The following is a 24599-nucleotide window of genomic DNA, read 5'->3' on the forward strand; positions in this document are numbered from 1 at the left end:
CCGCTGGCCTCTCCCCTCAGGCCCCACCTTCCCCCTTCTCTTGTGCAGGATTTTGAACAAGCTCCTGGACAGTTACCAGGAGGAGGAGCTGCCCTGGCACGAATGCATCGAGCCCTGTCTGTCCTCCATGAGCGCCCCCAGCAACGAGCGGGAGGTGAGGAGCCACGGGGGGACCCGCTTACCTGTTGGGGGTGGGGAATCCGGGAGCAGGAGGCGGGGGCGGGGCGGGGCTCCTAGCTCAGCCCCAGTTATGGGCTCGCGACAGGAATTGCTGGTGAAGTCTCTGCCCGGTGCCTTGGCTCATAACAGCCCTGATCTGCCGCAGGCCTGTCCCGAGGAAGCTGGACCTGTGCCCCCTGGCATCACCCCTTTACCCAGCGCCCCCCAGCCAGGGCTGGGGCCTCTCTCTGTTCTGTCCGTGCCGTGCCTGGAGACTCCAGCCCAGGCACGGCAGGAGCTGAGAGCTGCCCTGCCCCAGGCGGCCGGGGGCGGAGGGGACTGGCCCAGGGAGAGCGGGGACTCGCCCCAGCCCCCTGGCGGGTCAGTGGCAGAGGCGGGACTAGAAGCAGGTCTCCTGGCCCCCAGGCCGGTGCCCCAACCCCCAGTCCGCGCTGCTCCCTCTGCAGGTCGTGCAGGAGTTCGTTTGCTTCCTCCACCGCCTGGCCACTACCACCAAGGACTGTGCCGTGGTGATGTGCCGTCTGGGCACCAAGGAGGCCCTGTCCAAAGCCCTGGACAAGCACAGCTCCAACCTGCTGCTGGGGCCGGAGCTGCGGGACCTGGTGACCGACTGTGAGAAGTACGCCAGCCTCTATCAGAAGCTGACGACCAGCATCCTGGCCGGCTGCATCCAGGTGAGCCGGGGCACGTGCTCGGTGTGGGGTGTGCGTCCTGACCCCGCCCAGGTGAGCAGGGGTTCTGCCATGGGGGAGGCCTCCCCGCACCGCCTGGGGCGGTCTGCCTGGCAGGTGGGAGGAATCTCTGCAGCATGCCGGGGCGCTGATCCGGGTCGAGACCACCCGGGAGTCCCAGGCGCTGGCTGGGGGCTGGCTGTCCCTGAAGGGAGGGGAGGGAGGAGGGCAGGTTGTTTGTCTGTGGGGAGGGGTTGGTGGTCTTTGCAGAGGTTGGCCTGGTGGGAGGGAGGGTGTGACTTTCCTCCAGGTGCAGCCTGGACTGCTGAGTCCCCTTAGCTCTCCTGCCTGGGGTGCCTTTTACACTGCTTTGCTGGGAACAGCAACCCGTCCAGGCTCTGCTCGCTCCCAGCCCCCAGGATGCAGCCGAGTATGTGAGGCTGTGCCCAGCTGTCCATGTGTTACGTAGAGGGTAACACCCGTAGAGCCCCATCCCCAGCCTTGCTCCCCTCCTGGACTGCGCCCAGCCCTCCCGGGCAGCGGAAGCTCCTCGCTAGTCATTCCAGCCCTGGGAGGGGTTACGGGCCCGCCTTTCTCGTCTCGGGTAGAGGTTTCCCAAACACGTCAGTCAAACACACTGGCTTAGGCAGAACCACGAAAGAAGTTTATTAATCAGAGAAGAGTGGATTTTAAATGATCACAGGTGGGAAGGCATAACAGTCGGAATTGGTCATAAAAGGATAAACACGCCAGCGAATTCCTAAACTCTACCAGGACTAATAGGTGTAAAAGCAAAAGAGGGAATTTTTCTCACCAGCAGCTGTGATACGTTTCACAGGCTGCGTCTTTTCCCAGCCTGGGACCGCTCCCCCCTTTGTTCAGTTCCTTGTGTGTCGTCGTTGTCATGAGCGGAGACGGACGGAGGAGAGGGGTGGCTAGGGACGTTTTCCCCACTTCTTATCCTCCCGCCCTTTGTGCTGGAAAAATCCTTGCTGGGTCCTGGGGTCGGGCAGTGCTGTTGTGTATGTGAGCTCCAAACTGCCCTCATGATGAATGGTAACTTTCTTGTTTCCCTTCCCTTCCCTCCCCCAGCCCCTGCTGGTGAATGTCTGATGTAGTATGTAATGACTCTTTGGTACTTTGCTGGCGTGCTAGGGTGTCTTTGTCTCTGAAAAATTAGTTTGTGAGCATTACCCAAAACAGTACCATAGTTCAGTAACAATCATGCAGTAAAATCTCATAGCTTTACACACAGTGTTGTTACACACATCTTAACAGCACAATGATGTTCAGCAGTTTATGAATCTTCAGATGATACCTCACAAGGCTTACTTTGTACAGAATATAACATAACCATGTAAAAGTGGTGAACATGGAGTACAGGGTGTCATGTGGGGTACAGGGTGTCACAGAGGTTGGTGGTATCTGGAAGGGGTGACCAGGAAGTGGTCTGCAGGCAGGGGGAGGGGTTGGTGGTCTCTGGAAGGGGGTGGGCAGGGAGGGGATAGCCATGGGGGGAGTGGCCGTGGGGCAGAGGCTCTCTCTGGACCCAGTTCACTCAGCTTCCCCCACCCCACCTGTGGGGCTGCATTCCTTGGGGGCTGGTTGCTGCCCAGAGTCCAGCAATCGGGCAGTGGCGAAGGGGTGCCAGGTGGCTCCCCCCATTGACGCTTTGCGCCCCCCCTCTCTTCCAGATGGTGCTGGGTCAGATTGAGGAGCACAGACGGAGCCACCAGCCCATCAACATCCCCTTCTTCGACGTCTTCCTGCGCAACCTCTGCCAGGGTCAGTGCTGGGGCGGTCGCCCGGGGCCCCTCTGCCCCAGCTGTGCCCCCGCCCAGGTGGCCCCTCAGGTCCCTTCAGCGCTGTCCCCTCTCCCTGCAGGCTCCAGCGTGGAAGTGAAGGAGGACAAGTGCTGGGAGAAGCTGGAGGTTTCCTCTAACCCCCACCGAGCCAACAAGCTGACGGACAGGAACCCCAAGACCTACTGGGAGTCCAACGGCAGCACCGGCTCGCACTACATCAACATCTACATGCACCGCGGCGTGGTGGTCAGGTGGGGCGGGGGCTGTGGGTACTGGCCCCCCGGGGCGGGGGTGTGGCTCTGTGTGCCGGGTGGCAAAGAGCGTGTCCCAGTGGTGGGGGAGGGATCAGGTAGCCATGGGAGGGGGTTGGACCAGGGTAACGATTTGGCGAGGAGTGGCAAGGTGCCCGGGGTGGCAAAGGGGTGTTCCCGGGGATGGGGGTGGGATCAGGTGGGTAGGGGGGTGGCTGGCTGCTCGGGGTGTCCCGGGGATGGAGGTGGGATCAGGTGGACAGGGCAGGTAACAATTTGGCGAGGGGTAGCTGGGTGCCCGAGGCGGCACAGGGGGACTGCACATGCCGGTTCCCTGGCTCAGGCTGGGGTGGGTTCCCTTTCCAGTAGCCAGCCATGCAGGGACTTGTCGGTGTCCCCGGGCGCCATGCTCCCTGCTGGAATGGCTGGAGGCGCTGTGGGCCCAGAGCCATGAAGCGCCAGGTGCAGCCCCCCAGGAGCTGGGCCGGGGGGCTCAGGGGCTCCCGTTAGGACCGGTGGCCATGTGAGGCTCTGAGCCTGCTTGCGGACATGCCCCTCGGGATGGGCACCCTAGGCTCAGGCTGGAGCACAACCCCAGAAATGGGCCAGTGCTGATGCTGTGGCTCTCCCTGGCTGCAGGCAGATGAGCCTGGTGGTGGCCAGCGAGGATTCCAGCTACATGCCAGCCCGGATCGTGGTCATGGGAGGAGAGAACCCGGCCAGCATCAGCACCGAGCTCAATACAGTGAGTGTGGCCCAGGCCGCCCCGGACAGAAAAGGGGGAGCTGCAGGGAGTGGGGGTCCTGTGGCTTGGGGGCTCCCTAGCAGGGCGGGTGCAGGCTGAGAGCTTCGCACCTGCCAGCGCCCATCTCTGCCGTTCAGTGGAGCTGGGGCAGTCCGGCCCAGGCTGCGGGGGGACGACTGCCGTGGAATTGGGAGGCAGCCAGCACCCGAGGCGCAGGGAGTCGCCAGCCCCAGGCCTATAGGCCCTATCCTGGCGGGCACGTCACCAGCGCTCTCCTAGGAGGGGAGGAGCAGGGCAGGGCCCTGAGCTTAGGGTCCGTCTCCAGTGCTGGCCAGGATCAGCTGCTCCAGTGGGAGGATCAAGACACGGCAGTGACCAAGTCCCGGCTTCCCTTCCTGTCCTGCTCCTCATCCGCCCCATGCAGGCCTGGCACAGCCTGCCGTGTCCTAGCTGCTCCCTTTTCTGCTGCTAGACCCTCCCACCCTCTGCTTCCCCAGACCCGAGTGCGCTGCCCTGGGAAACCTCTCCCCAGAACCCAGCGGCGCTGTCTGGGCCGGGCAGTCTGCCTAGCTTAGGGTGTACCAGGGTCTCCGCTGCCCGGGGGCTGTAGAGCAGAAGAGGGACCGAGAGGAGCTGGGGAGCCGCCTTCTGGCCCCTGGGGCAGCACTGAGTCCCAGGAGGTCAGTGGGGTGGGCGGAGCAGAGAGGCAGCCCTGCGCGTTCCCAGTGGGAGCAGCATGTACATCGTGCCAGCAGCCAGCCGGCTGCGTGGGGCGCTGGGCCTGTGCTGGCAGTGACGGTGCTGATGCCAGCTCTCGGCACGGCTGGTCTGTTCCTTCAAGCCGTGGCTCCTGGGGGCTGGCGATTCCTTGAGAATCCTGCCTGTCGCTTCCCAAGCGAGGCTCCCCCCCGCCCCGCTGCAGAGAAAAGCTGGAAATTGGGACGCCCCCCCTACCCCCACCCCCAGCTCCAAACCGGTGGATGAGCCTGATCTGGGCGCTGGGAGTGGGGCGTGACGCTGGCTCAGTAGCACCACTCGGGCTGGGAGCCCAAGGGGCGCAGCGGGAGATCTGCGTCTCTCTCGGGCGCCTCTGGCACTAGGTGCTGGGTGCCCGCAGGGCTCGCTGGGCCGCTGGTCGGTGGCTGTCAGCCAGTTCCCGTGCCCGGCGACACCCCTCGATCCCCGTTGGCTGTGGTCTCTGCGACTGCTCCTGGCGGGTTGACGGCAGCTCCTGAGCACGGTGGAGCTCCCAGGGGCTGGTCTCCCAGTGGCCGTGCCGGGAGGGGGCAGCAGGAAGTGGTGGAGAGGGCTGGCGCGTCTCGCTGCTCCAGCAGAGCCATGGTTTCTCTGATCTGCCCAGGTGTGGCTGGGCGGGGCCCTGGGGCTGCCTCATGGAGCAGCAGAGGCTTTGCTGGCTAGTCCAACCCCCACTGGGAAGCCGCCACTTAGGTCCCAGCTGCTGGTCATCTCCTCGCCCCATCCCTTTGGGGCCCATGTTCCTGCACGCCGCTAACCCCACGGCTTTGCCTCACGTGGCTCTGGGGGCTGGGCCTGGACAACACTCCTGCGGGGCGGGGTGGGATCTCTCACAGCCTCGCCATTTCCGTGTCTGAGGGATGCGGCTCTCCCTGCCTCCCCAGGTGACTGTCATGCCCTCGGCCAGCAGAGTGATCCTCCTGGAGAACCTGACCCGCTTCTGGCCCATCATCCAAATCAAGATCAAGCGCTGCCAGCAGGTGGGTGTACTGGCGGGCCCCCTGTGATGAGTTCGGTCACAGAGACCCCCTTGGGACTGTCCCCTGATGTGCTGAAATTACCTTTGAGCCCCTTTTCCCTGCCAGCTTGGGACTCCAGAACCCTGCCTTGCTGAGCCAGACACACTAGCCTGCTGCAACACAGACCCAGGGTCTGGGCCACTCCTCCAAAGCTTCAGGCTTTAACTGAAAACCACGCATCAGGTACTCCTGTCTCCAGCACTCAGATGTCCAGCTCCCAATGGGATCGAAACCCCGAATGAATCCGTTTTACTCTGTATAAAGCTTATACAGGGTAAACTCATAAATTGTCCGCTCTTTGCATCACTGATAGAGAGATATGTACGGCTGTTTGCTCCCCCAGGTATTAATCACTTACTCTGGGTTTATCAATTAACAAAAGTGATTTTATTAAGTATAAAAAGTAGGATTTAAGTACTAATACATTAAGCCTAATACATTAAGAAACTGATTACAGGTAATATCTCATCCTCAGAGGTGTTCCAATAAGCTTCTTTCACAGACTAGACTCCTTCCTTGTCTGGGCCCAGTCCTTTCCCCGGTACAGTCCTTGTTAATTCCAGCAGACATCTTAGGTGATAACTAGGGGTTTTTTCGTGACTGGCAGCCCCTTTTGTCCTGCTCCACCCCCTTTCTAGCTTTGGCACAAGGCGGGAATCTTTTGTCTCTCTGGGTCCCCACCCCTCCTTCTAAATGGAAAAGCAACAGATTTAAGATGGATTCCAGTATCCTGTGACATGGTCACATGTCACTGTAAGACCCCGAGTCTCCATTCCCCATGGGCTGGCCCACAGGTACGCGGGAAGGTTTGCAGGTAAATAAACCATTTACAACCAATTGTCCTGGTCAGTGGGAGTCATCACGATTCTAAACACCATTAATGGCCCACAGCTTTGCATAATTACAGTAGGACCTCAGAGTTATACTTCATATTTCTAGCTTCAGATACATGAATGATACGTGCATACAAGTAGGAGGAACATAGTCAGTAGGTTATAATCTTTGTTATGATACCTTACAAGAGACCTTTTGCATAAGGCATATCCCAGTTACATCATAGTCACACTGACAAGCATATTTCCATAAAGCACCTGGTGTGCAACATCACAGCCCCGTCCCTGTGTGCAGCCGAGCCGGTCCCTGGCCTCCCTCACCCCCCGCAGGGGCTCTACGGGCCGCCAGAGGCCTGGCCCAGGGGCACCCCGTGGGAGTCGCTCGGTCAGCTCCGGGCCTGGCGGGCCCACGTCTAACCAGGGAGGTTTGTGCCCTCTGCAGGGTGGTATTGACACGCGGGTGCGTGGCATCGAGATCCTGGGGCCCAAGCCCACCTTCTGGCCCATCTTCAAGGAGCAGCTGTGCCGGCGGACCTGCCTGTTCTACACTACCCAGGCGCACACGTGGTGCCAGGAGATCGCGGACGAGCTCACGCAGCTGCTGCAGCTCTTCAACAGGTGAGGCCTGTCCCCGGGGTGCCCCACAGCGCTGCCCAGAGCCCCGGGCAGGGCCCTGCCCCTTGGGTCTGTGCCCGGCGTCCTCCCCGAGCACTGCCCAGAGCCCCGGGCAGGGCCCTGCCCTGTGTGTCTGTGCCCGGCGTCCTCCCCGAGCGCTGCCCAGAGCCCCGGGCAGGGCCCTGCCCTGTGTGTCTGTGCCCGGCGTCCTCCCCGAGCACTGCCCAGAGCCCCGGGCAGGGCCCTGCCCTGTGTGTCTGTGCCCGGCGTCCTCCCCGAGCGCTGCCCAGAGCCCCGGGCAGGGCCCTGCCCTGTGTGTCTGTGCCCGGCGTCCTCCCCGAGCGCTGCCCAGAGCCCCGGGCAGGGCCCTGCCCCTTGGGTCTGTGCCCGGCGTCCTCCCCGAGCGCTGCCCAGAGCCCCGGGCAGGGCCCTGCCCCTTGGGTCTGTGCCCGGCGTCCTCCCCGAGCGCTGCCCAGAGCCCCGGGCAGGGCCCTGCCCTGTGTGTCTGTGCCCGGCGTCCTCCCCGAGCGCTGCCCAGAGCCCCGGGCAGGGCCCTGCCCTGTGTGTCTGTGCCCGGCGTCCTCCCCGAGCGCTGCCCAGAGCCCCGGGCAGGGCCCTGCCCTGTGTGTCTGTGCCCGGCGTCCTCCCCGAGCGCTGCCCAGAGCCCCGGGCAGGGCCCTGCCCTGTGTGTCTGTGCCCGGCGTCCTCCCCGAGCGCTGCCCAGAGCCCCGGGCAGGGCCCTGCCCTGTGTGTCTGTGCCCGGCGTCCTCCCCGAGCGCTGCCCAGAGCCCCGGGCAGGGCCCTGCCCTGTGTGTCTGTGCCCGGCGTCCTCCCCGAGCGCTGCCCAGAGCCCCGGGCAGGGCCCTGCCCCTTGGGTCTGTGCCCGGCGTCCTCCCCGAGCGCTGCCCAGAGCCCCGGGCAGGGCCTTGCCCCTTGGGTCTGTGCCCGGGGTCCTCCCCGAGCGCTGCCCAGAGCCCCGGGCAGGGCCCTGCCCTGTGTGTCTGTGCCCGGCGTCCTCCCCGAGCACTGCCCAGAGCCCCGGGCAGAGCCCTGCCCTGTGTGTCTGTGCCCGGCGTCCTCCCCGAGCGCTGCCCAGAGCCCCGGGCAGGGCCTTGCCCTGTGTGTCTGTGCCCGGCGTCCTCCCCGAGCGCTGCCCAGAGCCCCGGGCAGGGCCCTGCCCTGTGTGTCTGTGCCCGGCGTCCTCCCCGAGCGCTGCCCAGAGCCCCGGGCAGGGCCCTGTCCTGTGTGTCTGTGCCCGGCATCCTCCCCGAGCGCTGCCCAGAGCCCCGGGCAGGGCCCTGTCCTGTGTGTCTGTGCCCGGCGTCCTCCCCGAGCGCTGCCCAGAGCCCCGGGCAGGGCCCTGCCCTGTGTGTCTGTGCCCGGCGTCCTCCCCGAGCGCTGCCCAGAGCCCCGGGCAGGGCCATGCCCCTTGGGTCTGTGCCCGGCGTCCTCCCCGAGCGCTGCCCAGAGCCCCGGGCAGGGCCCTGCCCTGTGTGTCTGTGCCCGGCGTCCTCCCCGAGCGCTGCCCAGAGCCCCGGGCAGGGCCCTGCCCTGTGTGTCTGTGCCCGGCGTCCTCCCCGAGCGCTGCCCAGAGCCCCGGGCAGGGCCCTGCCCTGTGTGTCTGTGCCCGGCGTCCTCCCCGAGCGCTGCCCAGAGCCCCGGGCAGGGCCCTGCCCTGTGTGTCTGTGCCCGGCGTCCTCCCCGAGCGCTGCCCAGAGCCCCGGGCAGGGCCCTGCCCTGTGTGTCTGTGCCCGGCGTCCTCCCCGAGCGCTGCCCAGAGCCCCGGGCAGGGCCCTGCCCCTTGGGTCTGTGCCCGGCGTCCTCCCCGAGCGCTGCCCAGAGCCCCGGGCAGGGCCCTGCCCTGTGTGTCTGTGCCCGGCATCCTCCCCGAGCGCTGCCCAGAGCCCCGGGCAGGGCCCTGCCCTGTGTGTCTGTGCCCGGCGTCCTCCCCGAGCGCTGCCCAGAGCCCCGGGCAGGGCCCTGCCCTGTGTGTCTGTGCCCGGCGTCCTCCCCGAGCGCTGCCCAGAGCCCCGGGCAGGGCCCTGCCCTGTGTGTCTGTGCCCGGCGTCCTCCCCGAGCACTGCCCAGAGCCCCGGGCAGGGCCCTGCCCTGTGTGTCTGTGCCCGGCGTCCTCCCCGAGCGCTGCCCAGAGCCCCGGGCAGGGCCCTGCCCTGTGTGTCTGTGCCCGGCGTCCTCCCCGAGCGCTGCCCAGAGCCCCGGGCAGGGCCCTGCCCCTTGGGTCTGTGCCCGGCGTCCTCCCCGAGCGCTGCCCAGAGCCCCGGGCAGGGCCCTGCCCTGTGTGTCTGTGCCCGGCGTCCTCCCCGAGCGCTGCCCAGAGCCCCGGGCAGGGCCCTGCCCCTTGGGTCTGTGCCCGGCGTCCTCCCCGAGCGCTGCCCAGAGCCCCGGGCAGGGCCCTGCCCCTTGGGTCTGTGCCCGGCGTCCTCCCCGAGCGCTGCCCAGAGCCCCGGGCAGGGCCCTGCCCCTTGGGTCTGTGCCCGGCGTCCTCCCCGAGCGCTGCCCAGAGCCCCGGGCAGGGCCCTGCCCTGTGTGTCTGTGCCCGGCGTCCTCCCCGAGCACTGCCCAGAGCCCCGGGCAGGGCCCTGCCCCTTGGGTCTGTGCCCGGCGTCCTCCCCGAGCGCTGCCCAGAGCCCCGGGCAGGGCCCTGCCCCTTGGGTCTGTGCCCGGCGTCCTCCCCGAGCGCTGCCCAGAGCCCCGGGCAGGGCCCTGCCCTGTGTGTCTGTGCCCGGCGTCCTCCCCGAGCGCTGCCCAGAGCCCCGGGCAGGGCCCTGCCCTGTGTGTCTGTGCCCGGCGTCCTCCCCGAGCGCTGCCCAGAGCCCCGGGCAGGGCCCTGCCCTGTGTGTCTGTGCCCGGCGTCCTCCCCGAGCGCTGCCCAGAGCCCCGGGCAGGGCCCTGCCCTGTGTGTCTGTGCCCGGCGTCCTCCCCGAGCGCTGCCCAGAGCCCCGGGCAGGGCCCTGCCCTGTGTGTCTGTGCCCGGCGTCCTCCCCGAGCGCTGCCCAGAGCCCCGGGCAGGGCCCTGCCCTGTGTGTCTGTGCCCGGCGTCCTCCCCGAGCACTGCCCAGAGCCCCGGGCAGGGCCCTGCCCTGTGTGTCTGTGCCCGGCGTCCTCCCCGAGCACTGCCCAGAGCCCCAGGCAGGGCCCTGCCCCTTGGGTCTGTGCCCGGCGTCCTCCCCGAGCGCTGCCCAGAGCCCCGGGCAGGGCCTTGCCCCTTGGGTCTGTGCCCGGGGTCCCCCATGGGCAGTGCCCTGCCCTGAGTGTGGCTGTACCTGGGGCTGTACCCCTCTTCTCCCTCCAGCGCTGGCCATGGCCCTTGGCAGTGCCCTGCCCTGTGTGTCTGTACCCAGGATCTGCCCGCCCTGCGCTGGCAAGGCCCCAGGGCCCCGCCAGTGACTGGTGCGGGTGTCTCTGCCGTTGCAGGCTGAACTGCGCCCTGCGGCACGAGCAGGTGTTCGCCGATCGCTTCCTTCCCGATGACGAGGCGGCCCAGGCTCTGGGCAGGACCTGCTGGGAGGCCCTAATCAATCCCTTGGTGCAGAGCATCACCAGCCCAGGTACCGTTTCCCCCTGCCCGGTTCCCTGCTGCCCCCAGCCTGCCCGGCCCGACTGGCTCAGCCTCCCCCTCCGGCCTTGCAGATCCCAGCGGCGTCAGCCCCCTGGCCTGGCTCCTGAGCGAGTACCTGGAGAACCTGGAGACGGCCCGACGGGCCAAGAGCCGCGCCACCATCTTCAATTCCCGCGTGCGGCGCCTGAGCCACCTGCTGGTGCACGTGGACCCCGGCAGCCCGGAGCCCGAGGAGCTGAGAGCCCCGGTCAAAGCCAGTAAGGGCCCCTCCCCCGGCAGGGCTTTGGGGCCGGGCAGGGAGTGGGCCGGGTCCCAGGGTGGGGCTAGGGGAGGAGGCCCTGGGGTGCTGCCCGAGGCTGAGTGGGGAGGGGGTCCCTCCGGGTAAGGACTCTCCGGGCTGCCTTTGACACGTCCTGCTGCCAGGGCCGGGCACTGGTGCTGCAGCTCGGCGCGACCCTGTGTGTGCCTGGCGCCCGCAGGCGGGGTGACGTGGGAGAGGGCTCTGTGGGGCTGGCGGGCAGCCCCTGGGCCTGGCGCGGCAGAGGCTGGTCCTCAAGGCCCTGGGCGGCTGGCTCAGCGGAGCCGGCTGGGTGTAGGAGGCAGAGATGTGGGGGCCTAGCCCAGCCCTCAGATCCGTGGGTCTGGTGCCCACAGGCAGAGCCGGCAGGGGCCAGCCCTGTTGTAGGGGGCAGGATCCTGGCCGGGGGTGGCTACTCGGCTGCCCCGGGGTCTGCACACCAGGGTGCCCGGGACTGGCTGGCTGCTGTGCGCCCTGAGCTCCAGGCTTGGCCCCTGCAGCCCCCGCACACACACACACTCAGTGACCATGTGGGGCTGAGCCGGGCCCATGTGGGCAGGGGGCTCCCAGCCACCCCTGCCAACTGCCAGCGAGCTGCCCTCTCCGTGGGAGCGCTGGGAGGGTCGGGCCCAGCCCACGCCCCACAGGCAGCTTTGGGGTGGGGGAGGCTGCTCGTGCTGGTGCTGCCCCCGCCCTGCCCCCCGGGCGTTGCCCTCACGTCGGCTCCCCCTTGGCAGATGGGAAGAACGGGAAGAACAAGGAGACGAGCTCCGGGGCCGCCAAGGTGTCGGGGAAGAAGCCCAGCAGCCTTACGGGGATTACGCAGTGCTGGAGGGGCGTGGTGCAGCAGCAGGTGGGGGGGGGTGATGGGGGAGGGGGGCTGGTGCAGCAGCCGGTGGGGGGGGTGATGGGGGCGGGGGGCTGGTGCAGCAGCCGGTGTGCGGGGGGGCGACGGGGGAGGGGGGCTGGTGCAGCAGCCGGGCGACGGGGGAGGGGGGCTGGTGCAGCAGCCGGGCGACGGGGGAGGGGGGCTGGTGCAGCAGCAGGTGTGCGGGGGGCGACGGGGGAGGGGGCTGGTGCAGCAGCAGGTGTGCGGGGGGGCGACAGGGGAGGGGGCTGGTGCGGCAGCAGGTGTGCGGGGGGCGACGGGGGAGGGGGCTGGTGCGGCAGCAGGTGTGCGGGGGGCGACGGGGGAGGGGGCTGGTGCGGCAGCAGGTGTGCGGGGGGGCGACGGGGGAGGGGGCTGGTGCAGCAGCAGGTGTGCGGGGGGGCGATGGGGGAGGGGGGCTGGTGCAGCAGCAGGTGTGCGGGGGGGCGACGGGGGAGGGGGGCTGGTGCAGCAGCCGGTGTGCGGGGGGCGACGGGGGAGGGGTGAGGTGCAGCAGCAGGTGTGCGGGGGGGCGACGGGGGAGGGGGCTGGTGCAGCAGCAGGTGTGTGGGGGGTGAGGTGCAGCAGCAGGTGTGCGGGGGGCGACGGGGGAGGGGGCTGGTGCAGCAGCAGGTGCGCGGGGGGCGACGGGGGAGGGGGCTGGTGCAGCAGCAGGTGTGCGGGGGGGCGACGGGGGAGGGGGCTGGTGCAGCAGCAGGTGTGGGGGGGGCGACGGGGGAGGGGGGCTGGTGCAGCAGCAGGTGTGCGGGGGGCGACGGGGGAGGGGGCTGGTGCAGCAGCAGGTGTGCGGGGGGCGACGGGGGAGGGGGGCTGGTGCAGCAGCAGGTGTGCGGGGGGCGACGGGGGAGGGGGCTGGTGCAGCAGCAGGTGTGTGGGGGGTGAGGTGCAGCAGCAGGTGTGCGGGGGGCGACAGGGGAGGGGGGCTGGTGCAGCAGCAGGTGTGTGGGGGGTGAGGTGCAGCAGCAGGGGTGAGGGGAGCATTGGGCTGTGTGTATCTGCTGCCCGTCCCCCACCCCACCCTGTGTGGGGGGAGCAGGGCCCCGTCCACCTCTGTCTCTGCGGCTCCTGCCCCAGGCCCATGAAGCCCTTGGGACACTAGATGCGAAGGGCCCTCCCCATGCCCGGCCCGTCCTGTCCCCCTGGGACCCTCCCCACCCTCGGGGCTGCCCCCATGCCCGGCCTACCCTCTACCCCCTGTGGCTGGTCAGCCCATCCCCCCGGGCCACTCCCTGTGTCTGTCATGTCCCATCCCCCCCCCCGCACACCCATCCTGCCCCCCACAGACACCCCAGCCTGTCCCCTCCCGGCGCTCAGTCCAGCCTGGACCCCCTTGGGTCCCTCCCCACGCCCGTCCCGGCCTGTACTCCCCCCAAGGCTCCCTCAGGGCCCTCCCCGCCGGCCTGTAACCGTGGGCTGCCTGCCCCGCACAGGTGAAGCGGTTCCTGGAGTCGTCGTGGCAGGGGCCGGACTTCGTGGAGCGGTACTGCCGTCTCTACCTGGGCCTGCGCCGCGCCATGGAGGAGCTGTTCGGGCAGCAGACGGCCTTCACGCTGGCCCTGCGGCAGGGCTTCTCCGGGGGCCTGCTGCAGCTCTCCTTCCTGACGGCCATGCACGTGAGTGGGGGGCTGCCGTGGGGCTGGCCTGGCCCTGGGGCACGAGCCTGGGGCCCAGCAGAGCTGCCAGGCTGGTCGGCCTGGTGCCAGGTGTGAGGGGGCCCAGGTGCATGGGGGTCTCTGCCAGTTACCCCTGCTGTATTCAGGCCGTTTAGTCCGCTCCTGCTCCAACAGCCCTGGGCCCTGAGAGGGAGCGAGCCCCTCGCGCCCCCTTGCCCACGGCCCAGACATGCAGCTCCCACAGCCCACCTCCCCCATTCTGCCTCCCTGTCTCCACGGGTGGGGTGACCCCTGGGAATGACCCAGCTCCTAGGGAGTGGCCCCTCCCCCTCTGCAGGACTGTTCCCTCCCCTGGAGCCCCCCCATCACCCCTCTCCATGCGAGCATCCCCTGAGCCTCCATGGGGACTCCCTGCCGTGGGGAGCCACCGCGAGAAGGCCCCTGGCAGCTGGTGCTCTCCCCTGCAGGTGAGTGAGCAGTTTGCTCGCTACATCGACCAGCGGATCCAGGAGAGCCAGAGGGACATGGCCAACGTGGAGTCGCTGCATCGGCTACAGCAGAGCCTGGAGCCCATCCTCTTCCTCTCTGGCCTGGAGCTCGCCAACACCTTCGAGCACTTCTACCGGTGAGCGGCCCCAGCCGGGGGAGTGGGGCGCTGGGCCCCACACCCAGCCTGGGCTCTGTCTTGGGCCTGCCACGTCTGTGAGTGCTGGTGCCTGGCTTGTTATGGGGGCTCTGGCTCGGCTTGGGCCGTGGGCTCCCCAAAGTCCCGCCAGACTCCGATCAGCAGCCGCAAAGCTCTGATCCAGGCCATAGCAAAGGCAGGGAGGGTCCCGGGACAGGAATTAGGGGTGGCTCCAGGCCTAGGGGCCGGGGTGGGTTTGTGGGGAGGCAGTCGGGGGCTCTGGGCACCGCCCTGACGCCGGCGGCCGTTGCAGGTATTACCTGGGCGACCGGCTCCTGGCCCAGGGGAACGTGTGGCTGGAACGGGCCGTCGTGGAGCAGATCGGGCTCTGCTTCCCCAATCGCTTCCCCCAGCAGATGCTGAAGAGTCTGAGTGAGTCGGAGGAGCTGCAGCAGCAATTCCACCTCTTCCAGCTGCAGCAGCTCGACAAGCGCCTGCTGGAGCTGGACGCGGGCCAGGAGGACGCGGTGAGCCCCCGGGCGGGGCGGGGTCTGCCTGGGGCCCCCTCCCTTCCCAGGGGGGTGAGGGGAAGCAGTGAAACGCCCTGGTAGGGCAGGGTCTGCCCAGGGGGTGCTGCAGACGAGCCCCTGGCGGGAGCCTGATCCCTGACACCCCTGCTCCTGTCCCCAGGCGATGGCGGAGGAGCCGGCCGTGCTGGAGGAGGAGCTGGAGGTGAAGGTGCTGGCCCTGTCCCCGCGCTGCTGGACCGTCTCCCCGCTCTGCTACCTGGAGGATCCCAGCAGATGTTTCCCGCGGCCCCTTGGGGGCTACTTGGCGCGGTTTGCCGACTTCTACACCAACAGTGAGTCTGGGTGCTGGGGTGGGGCCGACTAGCCTGAGCAGGGGCTTGGGGGCTGTCCCTGTGCCCCATGGTGGTGGTGGAGAGCGGTGTGTGACAGGAGAGGGAGCACCGGGGCGCTGTTCGGGTTGCTCTGCAGGGGATGGGGGGCAGGGCTCTAGAGTCACTGCACTGGGCTGGAGGTTGTGGGTGGGGGGGTGTCAGACGCAGCAGTGAAACCCCTGGCCCTGGCCGTGGCCGTGACTCCTGGGGCAGCTGCTAGTGCTGGGCCAGGCTGGCGAGCAGTGGGGTGAGCTCCAGCCCCGCCTGGGGGTGTGCAGCTGGGAAGGGGGCCAGGCCGGCGAGCCGAGGGGTGAGCTCCAGCCCCACCTGGATGTGTGTGGCTGGAATTGGGCAGACTGGCAATCAGTGGGGTAAGCTGCAGCCCTGCCTAGGGGCATGTGGCTAGGGGGGCACAGCCCTGGCTGGCTGAGGACCCCGGGGGCCTGGCCCTCTGGTGGCTCTGCTGGGACTGGCCGCGTCTCTTGCAGGTCAGAGCCGGTTTGGCCTGGAGCACACGAAGCCGCGGCGGCTGCAGTGGACGTGGCTGGGCCACGCGGAGCTCCGGTTCGCGGGCAGCACCACCCTGCACGTCTCCACCCTGCAGATGTACATTCTGCTGGGCTTCAACAGCGCCCAGGTGGGACCCCGCTCTCCTCCCCCAGCATCCTGGAGCTGCCCCCAGCTCCCCCCTGGGGTGAGAACCCCCAACCTGGCTGCAGACCCCTCCTGTCCTCGCAACACAGGGAGAACTTCCCCCCAGCTCATCCATATGGGGCAGAGACCCCCTGTCCTCCCCCCTGCACAGATACCCCCTTTCCCTCTGTCCCCCCCCCACCCCCCGGCAGTGACCCCCGAGCCCCTGGACTCTTTTCTCCACAGCCCGGTCCCTGCCCCCCCGTGACCCAGGAGCCGCTGCAAAGCAGCCGCTGTGTCCGGTGTGGCTTGTGCCAGAGGAATCGGTGTTGTTCTCTCTCCCCTTTGCCCCTCAGTCCCCTAATGCGGTACCACAGCCCCTTGGCTGGCGCCCCCCCCCACAAACCCCCTATCGCCACAGCCTCTGATGCCCCCCCCATTGCCACGGCCCCTCCCCCACAGCCCCTGGCACCTCCCCCCCATCATCATGGCCCCCGGACACCTCGCCCCAGTGCAATCACTCCGGCCCCATTGCCCCAGCCCCTGGGCCGTGGCTCCAAGACACCTGGCCAACTTGTCCTGTCCTGGCCCCCAGAGCTGTTGCCCCATCACCATGGCCCTGCCCCTGCGTATTCACTTCCTGTCTCCTTTGCTCTGCAGGAAGTTGCTGTGGAGACCCTGGCCCAGGCCACAGGGCTGTCTCCTGTCCTGCTGAGCCATGCGCTGAAACCTCTGACAGGAGAGGCCGGGATCCTGACCCAGAGCCTGCCTCAGGAGGGTGCGTATGGGGAGACTGGGGAGGGGCAGTTGAGCCCTGTCCCTGGGTGGTTCCTGAAGAAGGGGACCACAGATGGGGATGGAGCCCCTACCCTGGGCCTGGTTGGGGGGTATGGAGGGTTGGCCGGGCAGGGCTGGTCCCAGAGCAGATGCCAGGGAGCAGGGGTTTGTCTGTGAGCCGGCAGGGGGTTTGCATCTGGAGTGGCCAGTCCCCAAGCAGGGCTGGCTGGCGGGAGGAGAGAACTGGGCTGGTGTCTGTGTGTGGGGTGGGGGGTTTGGGGGTGGTCCCCAAGAAGGGCCGGGGGTTGGGTACATGGGAGGGGCTGGGACTGGTCCCCAAGCAGGTCCATGGGGGTAGATGGAAGGGGCTGGGGCTGGTCCCCAAGCAGGTCCAGGGGGGTACAAGGAAGGGGCTGGGGCTGGTCCCCAAGCAGGGCTGGGGGGGGACATGGGAGGGGCTGGAGGAGCCGCTCCCTGGGCGTGGCTGAGCGCGGCTGTGTCGGTCCCAGGCGTCCTGCGGCTGAACGAGGCGGCCCTGGCGCGGGCGGCAGGCCAGCGCCTGTGGCTGCTCCCACAGCAGACGTACCTGAACGTGGAGGATGACGAGGGAAGCACCCTGGAGAGGAAGAGGAACATCATCTGCTGCCTCATCATCCAGATCCTGAAAGGGGAGAAGGAGCTGCACATCGATAACCTGGTGTTCAGGGTACGGGTCCTGGCAGGGGAGCGGCCGCGGGGCTCCATGCCCGGGCAGCGTCGGGGTAACTCTGCCCTCTCCCCCCCAGGTGATCGACGCCTGTCAGAAATGGGAGTCTGGCCCCGCCCTGCAGTTCCTCAGCTTTTGCTGCAGCAGCACGGACGTGCTGTCCTGCATCCTGCACCTGCTGAGCCAGGGCTACCTGCGGCGCCAGGAGGAGAACCCCCAGCTGCTGGCGTACGTCTCCCCGGAGCCCATGCCCTCCCCGCCCCCGCAGCGCCCGCCCCAAGTCACCTTCCAGACCGTGGAGATCAAGACTATGCCCAATGCAGCCTGCACCGAGAGGAGACAGACCTTCTCTACCTTCAGGTAGAAGCGGAGCAGGGCTGTGTAAGCAGGCCAGGTGGGCACGAACACTGCACCAGGGGAGTGCCAGAGCCATCAGCCCCAGGCAGGGCATCAGCTGCCCCGTGCTGGGGGCCTAGGCGTGCCCAGAGCTTGAGCGAGGAGAGCAGCCCGGCCTGGGCCCAGCCACGGCCCCTGGAGCATGAGACACGATTCCCAAGGGCTTGGGGGTTTTAATTTAAATAAAACAGCTGTGCTGATCTGTGCCCACAGTCCTGGGCCCTACCAGGGAACAGCAGAGCTTGGGCACAGCTAGAGGGACTCCCTCCCTTGCCCTGGTGCAGCTGGTGCCACCACCCCGCACTAGGGTTCATGCAGCTGGCTGAAGATCCTAAAGCTGGGCCAGGGCAGAACTGAGCAGTCCCCCTCCCTGAGGTCCGGCTCCATTGGCAGCTCCTGATTCCCCCTTGTGCCCTGGCTCCATGGGCCCGGGGGGGGGTCAGCGTTGAAGGCAGGGCCCTGGAGCTGGGCTGGGCATTCTGGCCCTGCACTGGCTGGCACGCTGTCTCCTAGGGGTTGTGCGCTGGGCAGCGCCTGGCGTCTGCAGCAGCCACAGCCATGCATGGTTTGTCGCCCCCACGTCCCCATGCCCACCACAACGCAGCTGGCTGGGAGGCAGCAGCGTTGGCCCTGGCTGAGGGCCTCTGCACCACCTTCCCGCCCAGGGCCCAGCTGCACGCACCTTGCACCCCAGTCACAGTGGTACCAGCATTAATTTATTAAAATTAATCCAGAAAAGCAACCATACAGTAAGTTTAAAAAAAATAGAATCTTGTAAAAAAACAGGGTAACGCTCCCTCGGCTCCGCGGCCGCCCAGGGCTCCGAGGGGCTGGGCTTGGAGCCTTCCAGGCAGAGGGCAGGAGTGTGACATCAGCCCAAGTGCCAGAACTACCATGCTACTGTGAACCCCATGCCAGCAGTAAATGGAAAGACACAGCCGTGCCCAGGGTCCCCCCATCTGCAGCCCAGCCTCCTCCTGAGCCCCATTGCTCCGGAGCAGCAGGTGGGCCTGCCCCTAGCATTTCTGGGCAGGGGGTGCCAAGGACAGGGGTGGGGGGCTGATATAGTAATGGGCTGCAGCTCAGACTGGCTGGGTGCTGACTCCTCCCACTGAGGGCACAGCTGGGCCAGCCCAGCTTTCTGCTCCCCCTAGGCCAGTGCCTGGGACCTCACCGGGGAGCACAGGGCGGTATGGGCACTGCCAAGCACACCTGCCTTGAGTTCCTGCAGCAGGCACAGCTCCCCCCTTGCTCTTCCTAGGGCTGGGGCCCCACCACTGATGGTGGAGGAGGCCCCCACCTGCCACATTCATGGCTTCCTCCATGCAGCTCTAGGTGAGCCTCAGCTGGTCCAGTGTTCCCTAGCATGGGGGGTGGGGTGGGGGGGAAGAGCTGGGCCCAGGCTCAGCCCCATGGCCTCTGGGGTGCTGCAGGGCCCTGAGCCCAGGCTCACCAGGCCCTTGAGCAAAGGGTGACAGCCCCTAACCGAAACAGCAGGGTGGGGCAGAGACCCCTCACTCCCTGGAGCTGCCAGTGGGGCCCTGGTGCTTCCGAAAGGGGGCAACGGAGTTAGGCTCTTGCCACAGGGTGCGACTGGCTGAGCTGGCCTCCGGGCGGGAGCCAGAGCAGCCTGTTCTGCCCCCACAGGCACAGCACCAGTAAGACTTCCTCCAGTTGCTCCCAGTCCCCCTCCCTTCCTCAGGGTGGGACCCCTGGCCGGTGGGAGGCTGGCTTGGGCACCACGTGGATCCCCCTGCTGCACCAGTTCTAGGTGCATGTTAAAAGGCCCATGGGGGGAGAGAGAGTGGGAACGGCCAGGGCACAGCACCTGGAGCCGGGCAGCAGGAACCTCCCCCAGTGCTCAGCAGAAGCGACAGGCCATGGACATCGCCTCCTCCTGCCACACTCAGAGTCCCGGCTGCCCGGCTGGCTCACACGCTCTTCGAGTAGCCAAAGATGCCCACGGGGAGATGCTTGACATGCGTTGGCCACTGCGCTGCTAGCTGGAAGAACTTCACATCGTTCCACTCCACGCCATCAATGGACACTGAGAGCAGAGAGCAGAACATAAGAGCGGCCACACGGGGTCAGAGCAATGGTCCATCTAGCCCAGTATCCTGTCTGCCAACAGTGGCCAGGTGCCCCAGAGGGAATGAACAGAACAGGGAATCATCAAGTGATCCTCCCCTATTGCCCATTCCCAACTTCTGGCAAACAGAGGCTAGGGACACCATCCCTGCCCATCCTGGCTAATAGCCATTGTTGGACCCATCCCCCATGAACTTATCTCGTTCTTTTTTGAGCCCTGTTATAGTCTTGGCCTTCACAACTTCCCCTGGCAAGGAGTTCCACAGGTTGACTGTGCATTATATGAAAAAAAATATTTTTGTTTGTTTTAAACCTGCTGCCTATTAATTTCATTTGGTGGCCTCTAGTTCTTGTGTTATGAGAAGGAGTAAATAACACTTCCTCATTCACTTTCTCCACACCAGTCATGATTTTATAGACCTCTATCCTATCCCCCCTTAGTCGTCTCTTTTCCAAGCTGAAAAGTCTCAGTCTAATTAATCTCTCCTCATACGGCAGCCATTCCATCCCCCTAAACATTTTTGTTGCCCTTTTCTGAATCTGTTACAGCACGCAGTATCCAAGATGTGGGCGTACCATGGATTTATAGAGGCAAGAGGATATTTCCTGTCGTAGGATCTAGCCCTTTCCTAATGGTGCCCAGAGTTCTGTTAACTGTGCTCAGAGCGCGGCCGCGGCTCAGCGAGGGCCAGGCAGGGCTCAGAGTGCACAGCTAGGCCAGGGGGAGAGAGCCAGCCCTGTGGCCCAGCGCATGCTGCAGCCTGCCGGTGCCCGAGCAGTGGGGCAGAGCTGTTGGCCTGGTGGGCTCTGGCATGGTGCCAGGTGCCGGAGAAGCTGGGCACTAGGGATTTAGGGTGCTGGGCTGCCCTCACCTCGGAGCATGGTGTTCTGGTGCTTAGCCGTACAGATCAGGCGCGTAATCCCTTCGATGACTTGGCTTTTGGGCTCCAGGTCCTTCTCCTTGGGTTTCTTACTCAGGAACATCACTGGGAGAAGAAAGCAAAGACTCTTCGACCCAGCCCTGCCAGGGGAGCAAGGCAGGGACTCTCTGCCCCCACCAGGGTTGGTACAGGAGTGCGGGCCCTGCCCGGGGGCCGCATGGGCCTTTGCCAGCTGTTACCTTTCTTGTTCTTCTCCTTGGTGACCACAGTCATGGCCATGGTGCTGGGGGGGACCAGCTCCCCAGGGCTGGGCACGCGGCTGACCTGCAGGGATCGAAAGTTGCTCTTCAGCGTGTTCTTCAAGCCCATCTCCCGCTTCTCTCCCTCCTTCTTCTTCTCCGGCCCCTGGGTTGTCCAGTAGTCGACCTGCAGGCCCATCACCTCCATGCCGGGGCTTAGGGACCTGGGCGACAACCACAGCCACATAGCACCAGGCCACGCTCCGCCCCTCAGCGCTGGGCCTCGCCACGGCATTCCCACCCCCTCCTCACCTCGCACCAGCCATTGGCCCCCTTCTGGGTCCTGCTGCCCCACAGCCAGCTCCAGCCCCTCCTCCCCCTGGGCGTCACCCATGTGGCCCAAGGGGCCTGGGCCCATTGCCTGCAATCTCCGCTTTCGTTTAACAGCCGAAGAGTCTCGGGCCCGGGGGTCTGGCTGTGTGTGGCACAGCCCCCGCCCCTCACTGCCTGGCAGCGTGTGGGCCCCCTCCCTTCTGGGCCAGGGCGTGGGGGGACGCAGAGGAGGCTGAACCCGCCAGCCCTGGGCTCTTGCTGCCTCCTGCTGGGACAGAGGAGTGTGGCTGGCTCTGCTGGAGTGAGCCGCAAGGAAACGGTTAACAAGGCTGCTGTGCCCGGTCCCCAGGGATATTAACTCTGCTGGCCTCCCTCCAGTCCCCCTGGCGGAGCCTCACCCAGCCCCCGAGAGGCTGCTGCTGACGGACGGGGAGGGCGGCGGGGTGCCCATGGCCTCCTTGCTGTGGGGGGTCCCTGCGCCGGCTGGAGGTGTGGAGCTCAGCAGGGAACTGGTGCAGACCGTGGCATCGTCAGAGTCCACTAGCATGAGGGAAAGGCAGGGCCAAGTTAGAGGGGTGAGGGGGGCTGCTCTGGGGCAGAAGGCCATGACACCCCATTGCCTGTGGCTCTGTGGGGGGGCAGGATGGGCACTCACAGCCAGGGCTCACCACTGGTGCGTCTCCCTTCGGGCAGCCCTGGTGCTCTGGCCCTGAGGGGTGTAGATGGGACCTTCCCAGCTCCCTTGGCCAGCCGAGGCTGTAGCAGGGCTCGGGGAGGGAGGGGGGGGCCCCTTGGGGTTCCCCACCAGAGGGGTCCCTGCTGTCCCCAGTGGATCCGGGCTGGGTGCCCGCTGCTCAGTGGGGAAGAGGCAGAGCCAGGAGCAGTGAAACACGCAGCCTGGCATTGAGGGGCACAGCCAGCCAGGCAGCTGCCCAGCCCCCTGGCTCTGGGACGCAGGGCGGGCTCACCTGAGGCGCTGAAGGACTGTTCCACGAGCCCCACCTTCACCACCTGCAGACAGAGAGACCTTAGACACCTCCCCTGGCCCTGCGGCCAGCCCCCCGCCCTACCGGCCCCCCCCAGTGTCCATGCGCTTGGCAGGGCTGGCGTGCGGTGCCTGCACCCCCCCTTACCATCAGACACTCACCCCGACAAACGGCACAAACTTCTGGCAGGAGTCGTCGTCTGGGCTAAGCGAGGGAAGAGCGGAAAGGTCAGACGGCGGCAAACCTGCTGCCCGGAGCACGCTGCTGCCTTCGGGGCGCCAGTCCACCGGGCAGGACCCTCCTTGCCACCTACGGGCCGAGCAAGGCTTTCTGCAGGGCCATGCCCGGCCCTCCTGGCTGGCAGGGGGAGCCCCTAGTCATTCACCACATAGGGCAGTACCCAGCCCCCCCAGCTAGCAGGGGCAGCCCCCGAATTGTTCGCCACACAGGGCAGTGCCCAGCCCTCCTGGCTGGCAGGGGGAGCCCCCAAATTGTTCACCCCACCAGGAGCAGAGCACTGCGGGGCTGGAGTGTCCCCGGGCGCTGCCCCGTCCCCCACATGCACAGCACCCGCCCGACGCTGCAGCCCAGGGTCAGGCGAGTGGGGAGGGCAGGGGAGGAGCGGGGATAGCGACAAACGAAGCAGCACAGGGGGGCTGCAGGGGCTCCCCCCACACCCCGCTCAGCTACTGCAGGGAAGTGAGTTCACATGCAAAGCCTGGGCCGGGCCCTGCTCCAGGGCCGCAGGGCAGAGGGGAGCCGAGGGGCGGGCGGGGGCACCGGTTCTATGGGACGGAGGGACACACAATGAGGCAACAACGCAGCAAGCCACGGGCCAGTACCTGATATAAAAATCAAAATAGAGGCTTCTCTTCCTTGGGTGCCACAAACCAAGAGAAGGGAGAGGTGAGCGCGCTGCTGGGACACGCGCCAACAGCCGGCCCCTGGTGGGCGCAGTGCTGGCCCCCACGCACAGCCCACCCCCCAGGAGCAAGACGGCTCCAGGGCCAATTCAAGGGGCTGACCCCTGCGGGGGGACACGATTTGCGTGAACCCTGCCAGGACAGAAACCATGAAAATGGCCTTGGTACCTTCCAGTGCTCTGCCCAGGGGCTAGCATTGCCCCTCAACCCCCTGCTAGCCTGGGCTCCCCCCAGCTCTGCCTGTGCCCCTCACTCCCGACCCGCAGCCACCTGCTAGGCTGGGCTCCCCCCACCCCCTGCTGTGCCTGTGCCCCCCCACAACCGACCCGCAACCCCTGCTAGCCTGGGCTCCCCCCAGCTCTACGGTGCCCCTCACTCCTGACTGCAGCCTGTTATCCTAGGCTCCCCTGCCTGCTCCCCCCACTCCTAACCCGCAGCCCCCTGCTAGTGCAGCCCTGGGCTCCCCCCCCAGGTCTGCCTGTGCCCCCCACTCCCCCTGCTGTCCCAGCCCTGGGTTTCTCTGAATGAGGCAGGTTAGTCGGTAGCTCTGTGGGCTTTTCCCCAGCTGGCCACGCTGCTCCGCCTTCCGCCCGCAGCTCACATTCCTGGCCTCACTGCGTAGCAGGATTAAGTCCTTGGGTGTGCCAGCAAAGGCCGGGGAGCCCAGTGCCCAGCCCAGAAGCCAGCATCCAAGCAGCTGGGCTGCCCATGTTCCCAGCCACGCTCCCACCTGGCAGATGACCCAGAAAGCCCTGAGGCTCCGTGGCAGCAGACAGCTGATACCCAATCTGCTGCACATGGGGAACGCTGCTGTGTCCAGCACTGGGCACGCCCCACAAGGGCCAGCAGCATGAGAGAACGAGAGCTATCGGTGCCCCCCCAGGGAGCAGGGGGAGTGCACGGGGCTGTGAGGAGCTCTGATCAGAAACGAGGCCTCAGAGGGAAGGGTCACCCCTGTTCTCTGCCTGGGCCCCCGCACTCCGTGCCGAGAGATACGGCAAAGTCAGGCTGGGCAGGAAGGGCACAGCGTGGCATTTGTCAGGGCTCCTGTGGCTGCTTCTGCCACTCACACACTGGGGGGGGGCGCCAGCTGAGAAGGGGACTGCACAGGAGACCCTGCATCGGTTTGGGGGACCCCAGCTCATCCAGCATAGGGCTCGGCCAGTCCTCCCCTCCCCCAGCCCTGCCCATCCGGGCCTGTTGGCCTTTCTTCAGCCACCCGGCTAGTTCAGACAGTTCCCTAGGGCACTGTATAAACCGGGGGCCACCCAGCTGGGATTCAAAGCGCCAAGGCCCCGGATCTGGCTGGGGAAGGGCCCTCGGCAGTGGCTAGAAAGACTGGTTGGTGTCCAGAGAGACTGCCTGTGCCCCCGGGTCTGAGCTGGTCGTGCCCTTTGCAGGGGCCTGAGCACTCACTCCTGCTCTCACCTCTTCTGTTTGTACGTTAGCATGGCCTCGGAGATGGGCAGCTGGTGAGACTGGCTGGCACCTGCAATGAACTGAACCATGCGGCCAGGGACGTCCACGGTGTCTGGGGAGGCAAGGTGTTATCTCTCAGCTCTGTGTTCTCAAGGAACCAGGGTGCAGTACCCAGCCTGCCTGACTCACGGAAGACTTCCCCCCCCCCAGCCTCTGCTTGAACCAAAGCTGATCAGAAGACAGACTTACAAAAAGCAATGAAAAGGCCATCGGAGATGCACCTAAACCCCTCTGGACAAGGGTGACAGGAGTAAGGCAACTCCCCTCACCTCATTTGTATCATAGAATCATAGAATATCAGGGTTGAAAGGGACCTCAGGAGGTCATCTAGTCCAACCCCCTGCTCAAAGCAGGACCAATCCCCAATTTTTGCCCCA

General features: G+C 66.5%; 2 protein-coding genes across 5 annotated transcripts in view; one reads left to right on the forward strand and one right to left on the reverse strand.

The window, feature by feature from the left end:
* Nucleotides 1-17412, forward strand: part of CUL7 (cullin 7) — a 40293-nt gene extending 22881 nt beyond the window's left edge. Inside the window, exons 13-30 of the mRNA XM_077814198.1 lie at nt 49-154; nt 627-854; nt 2546-2636; nt 2736-2907; nt 3547-3652; nt 5293-5388; nt 6703-6878; nt 10311-10444; nt 10527-10712; nt 11491-11606; nt 13073-13255; nt 13723-13880; nt 14194-14407; nt 14571-14742; nt 15270-15418; nt 16075-16192; nt 16701-16897; nt 16977-17412. Of these exons, the coding sequence (XP_077670324.1) occupies nt 49-154; nt 627-854; nt 2546-2636; nt 2736-2907; nt 3547-3652; nt 5293-5388; nt 6703-6878; nt 10311-10444; nt 10527-10712; nt 11491-11606; nt 13073-13255; nt 13723-13880; nt 14194-14407; nt 14571-14742; nt 15270-15418; nt 16075-16192; nt 16701-16897; nt 16977-17261 (2887 nt within the window). The 3' untranslated portion in view covers nt 17262-17412. The remainder of the gene's footprint in view (nt 1-48; nt 155-626; nt 855-2545; nt 2637-2735; nt 2908-3546; nt 3653-5292; nt 5389-6702; nt 6879-10310; nt 10445-10526; nt 10713-11490; nt 11607-13072; nt 13256-13722; nt 13881-14193; nt 14408-14570; nt 14743-15269; nt 15419-16074; nt 16193-16700; nt 16898-16976) is intronic.
* A 581-nt stretch (nt 17413-17993) lies between these two features.
* Nucleotides 17994-24599, reverse strand: part of LOC144263292 (phosphofurin acidic cluster sorting protein 2-like) — a 113958-nt gene continuing 107352 nt past the window's right edge. Inside the window, exons 18-24 of one of the 4 annotated variants that reach the window (XM_077814201.1) lie at nt 24172-24274; nt 21982-22024; nt 21803-21845; nt 21233-21374; nt 20502-20725; nt 20254-20367; nt 17994-19340 (exon numbers count right to left, since the gene is read on the reverse strand). In XM_077814201.1, the coding sequence (XP_077670327.1) occupies nt 19225-19340; nt 20254-20367; nt 20502-20725; nt 21233-21374; nt 21803-21845; nt 21982-22024; nt 24172-24274 (785 nt within the window). In that variant the 3' untranslated portion in view covers nt 17994-19224. Of the gene's footprint in view, nt 19341-20253; nt 20368-20501; nt 20726-21232; nt 21375-21802; nt 21846-21981; nt 22025-24171; nt 24275-24599 lie in introns of those variants that run through there. The other 3 variants (XM_077814199.1, XM_077814200.1, XM_077814202.1) reach the window with 3 other exon arrangements.

The sequence above is a fragment of the Eretmochelys imbricata genome, chromosome 3 (assembly GCF_965152235.1).
Source record: "Eretmochelys imbricata isolate rEreImb1 chromosome 3, rEreImb1.hap1, whole genome shotgun sequence".
NCBI lineage: Eukaryota > Metazoa > Chordata > Testudines > Cheloniidae > Eretmochelys > Eretmochelys imbricata.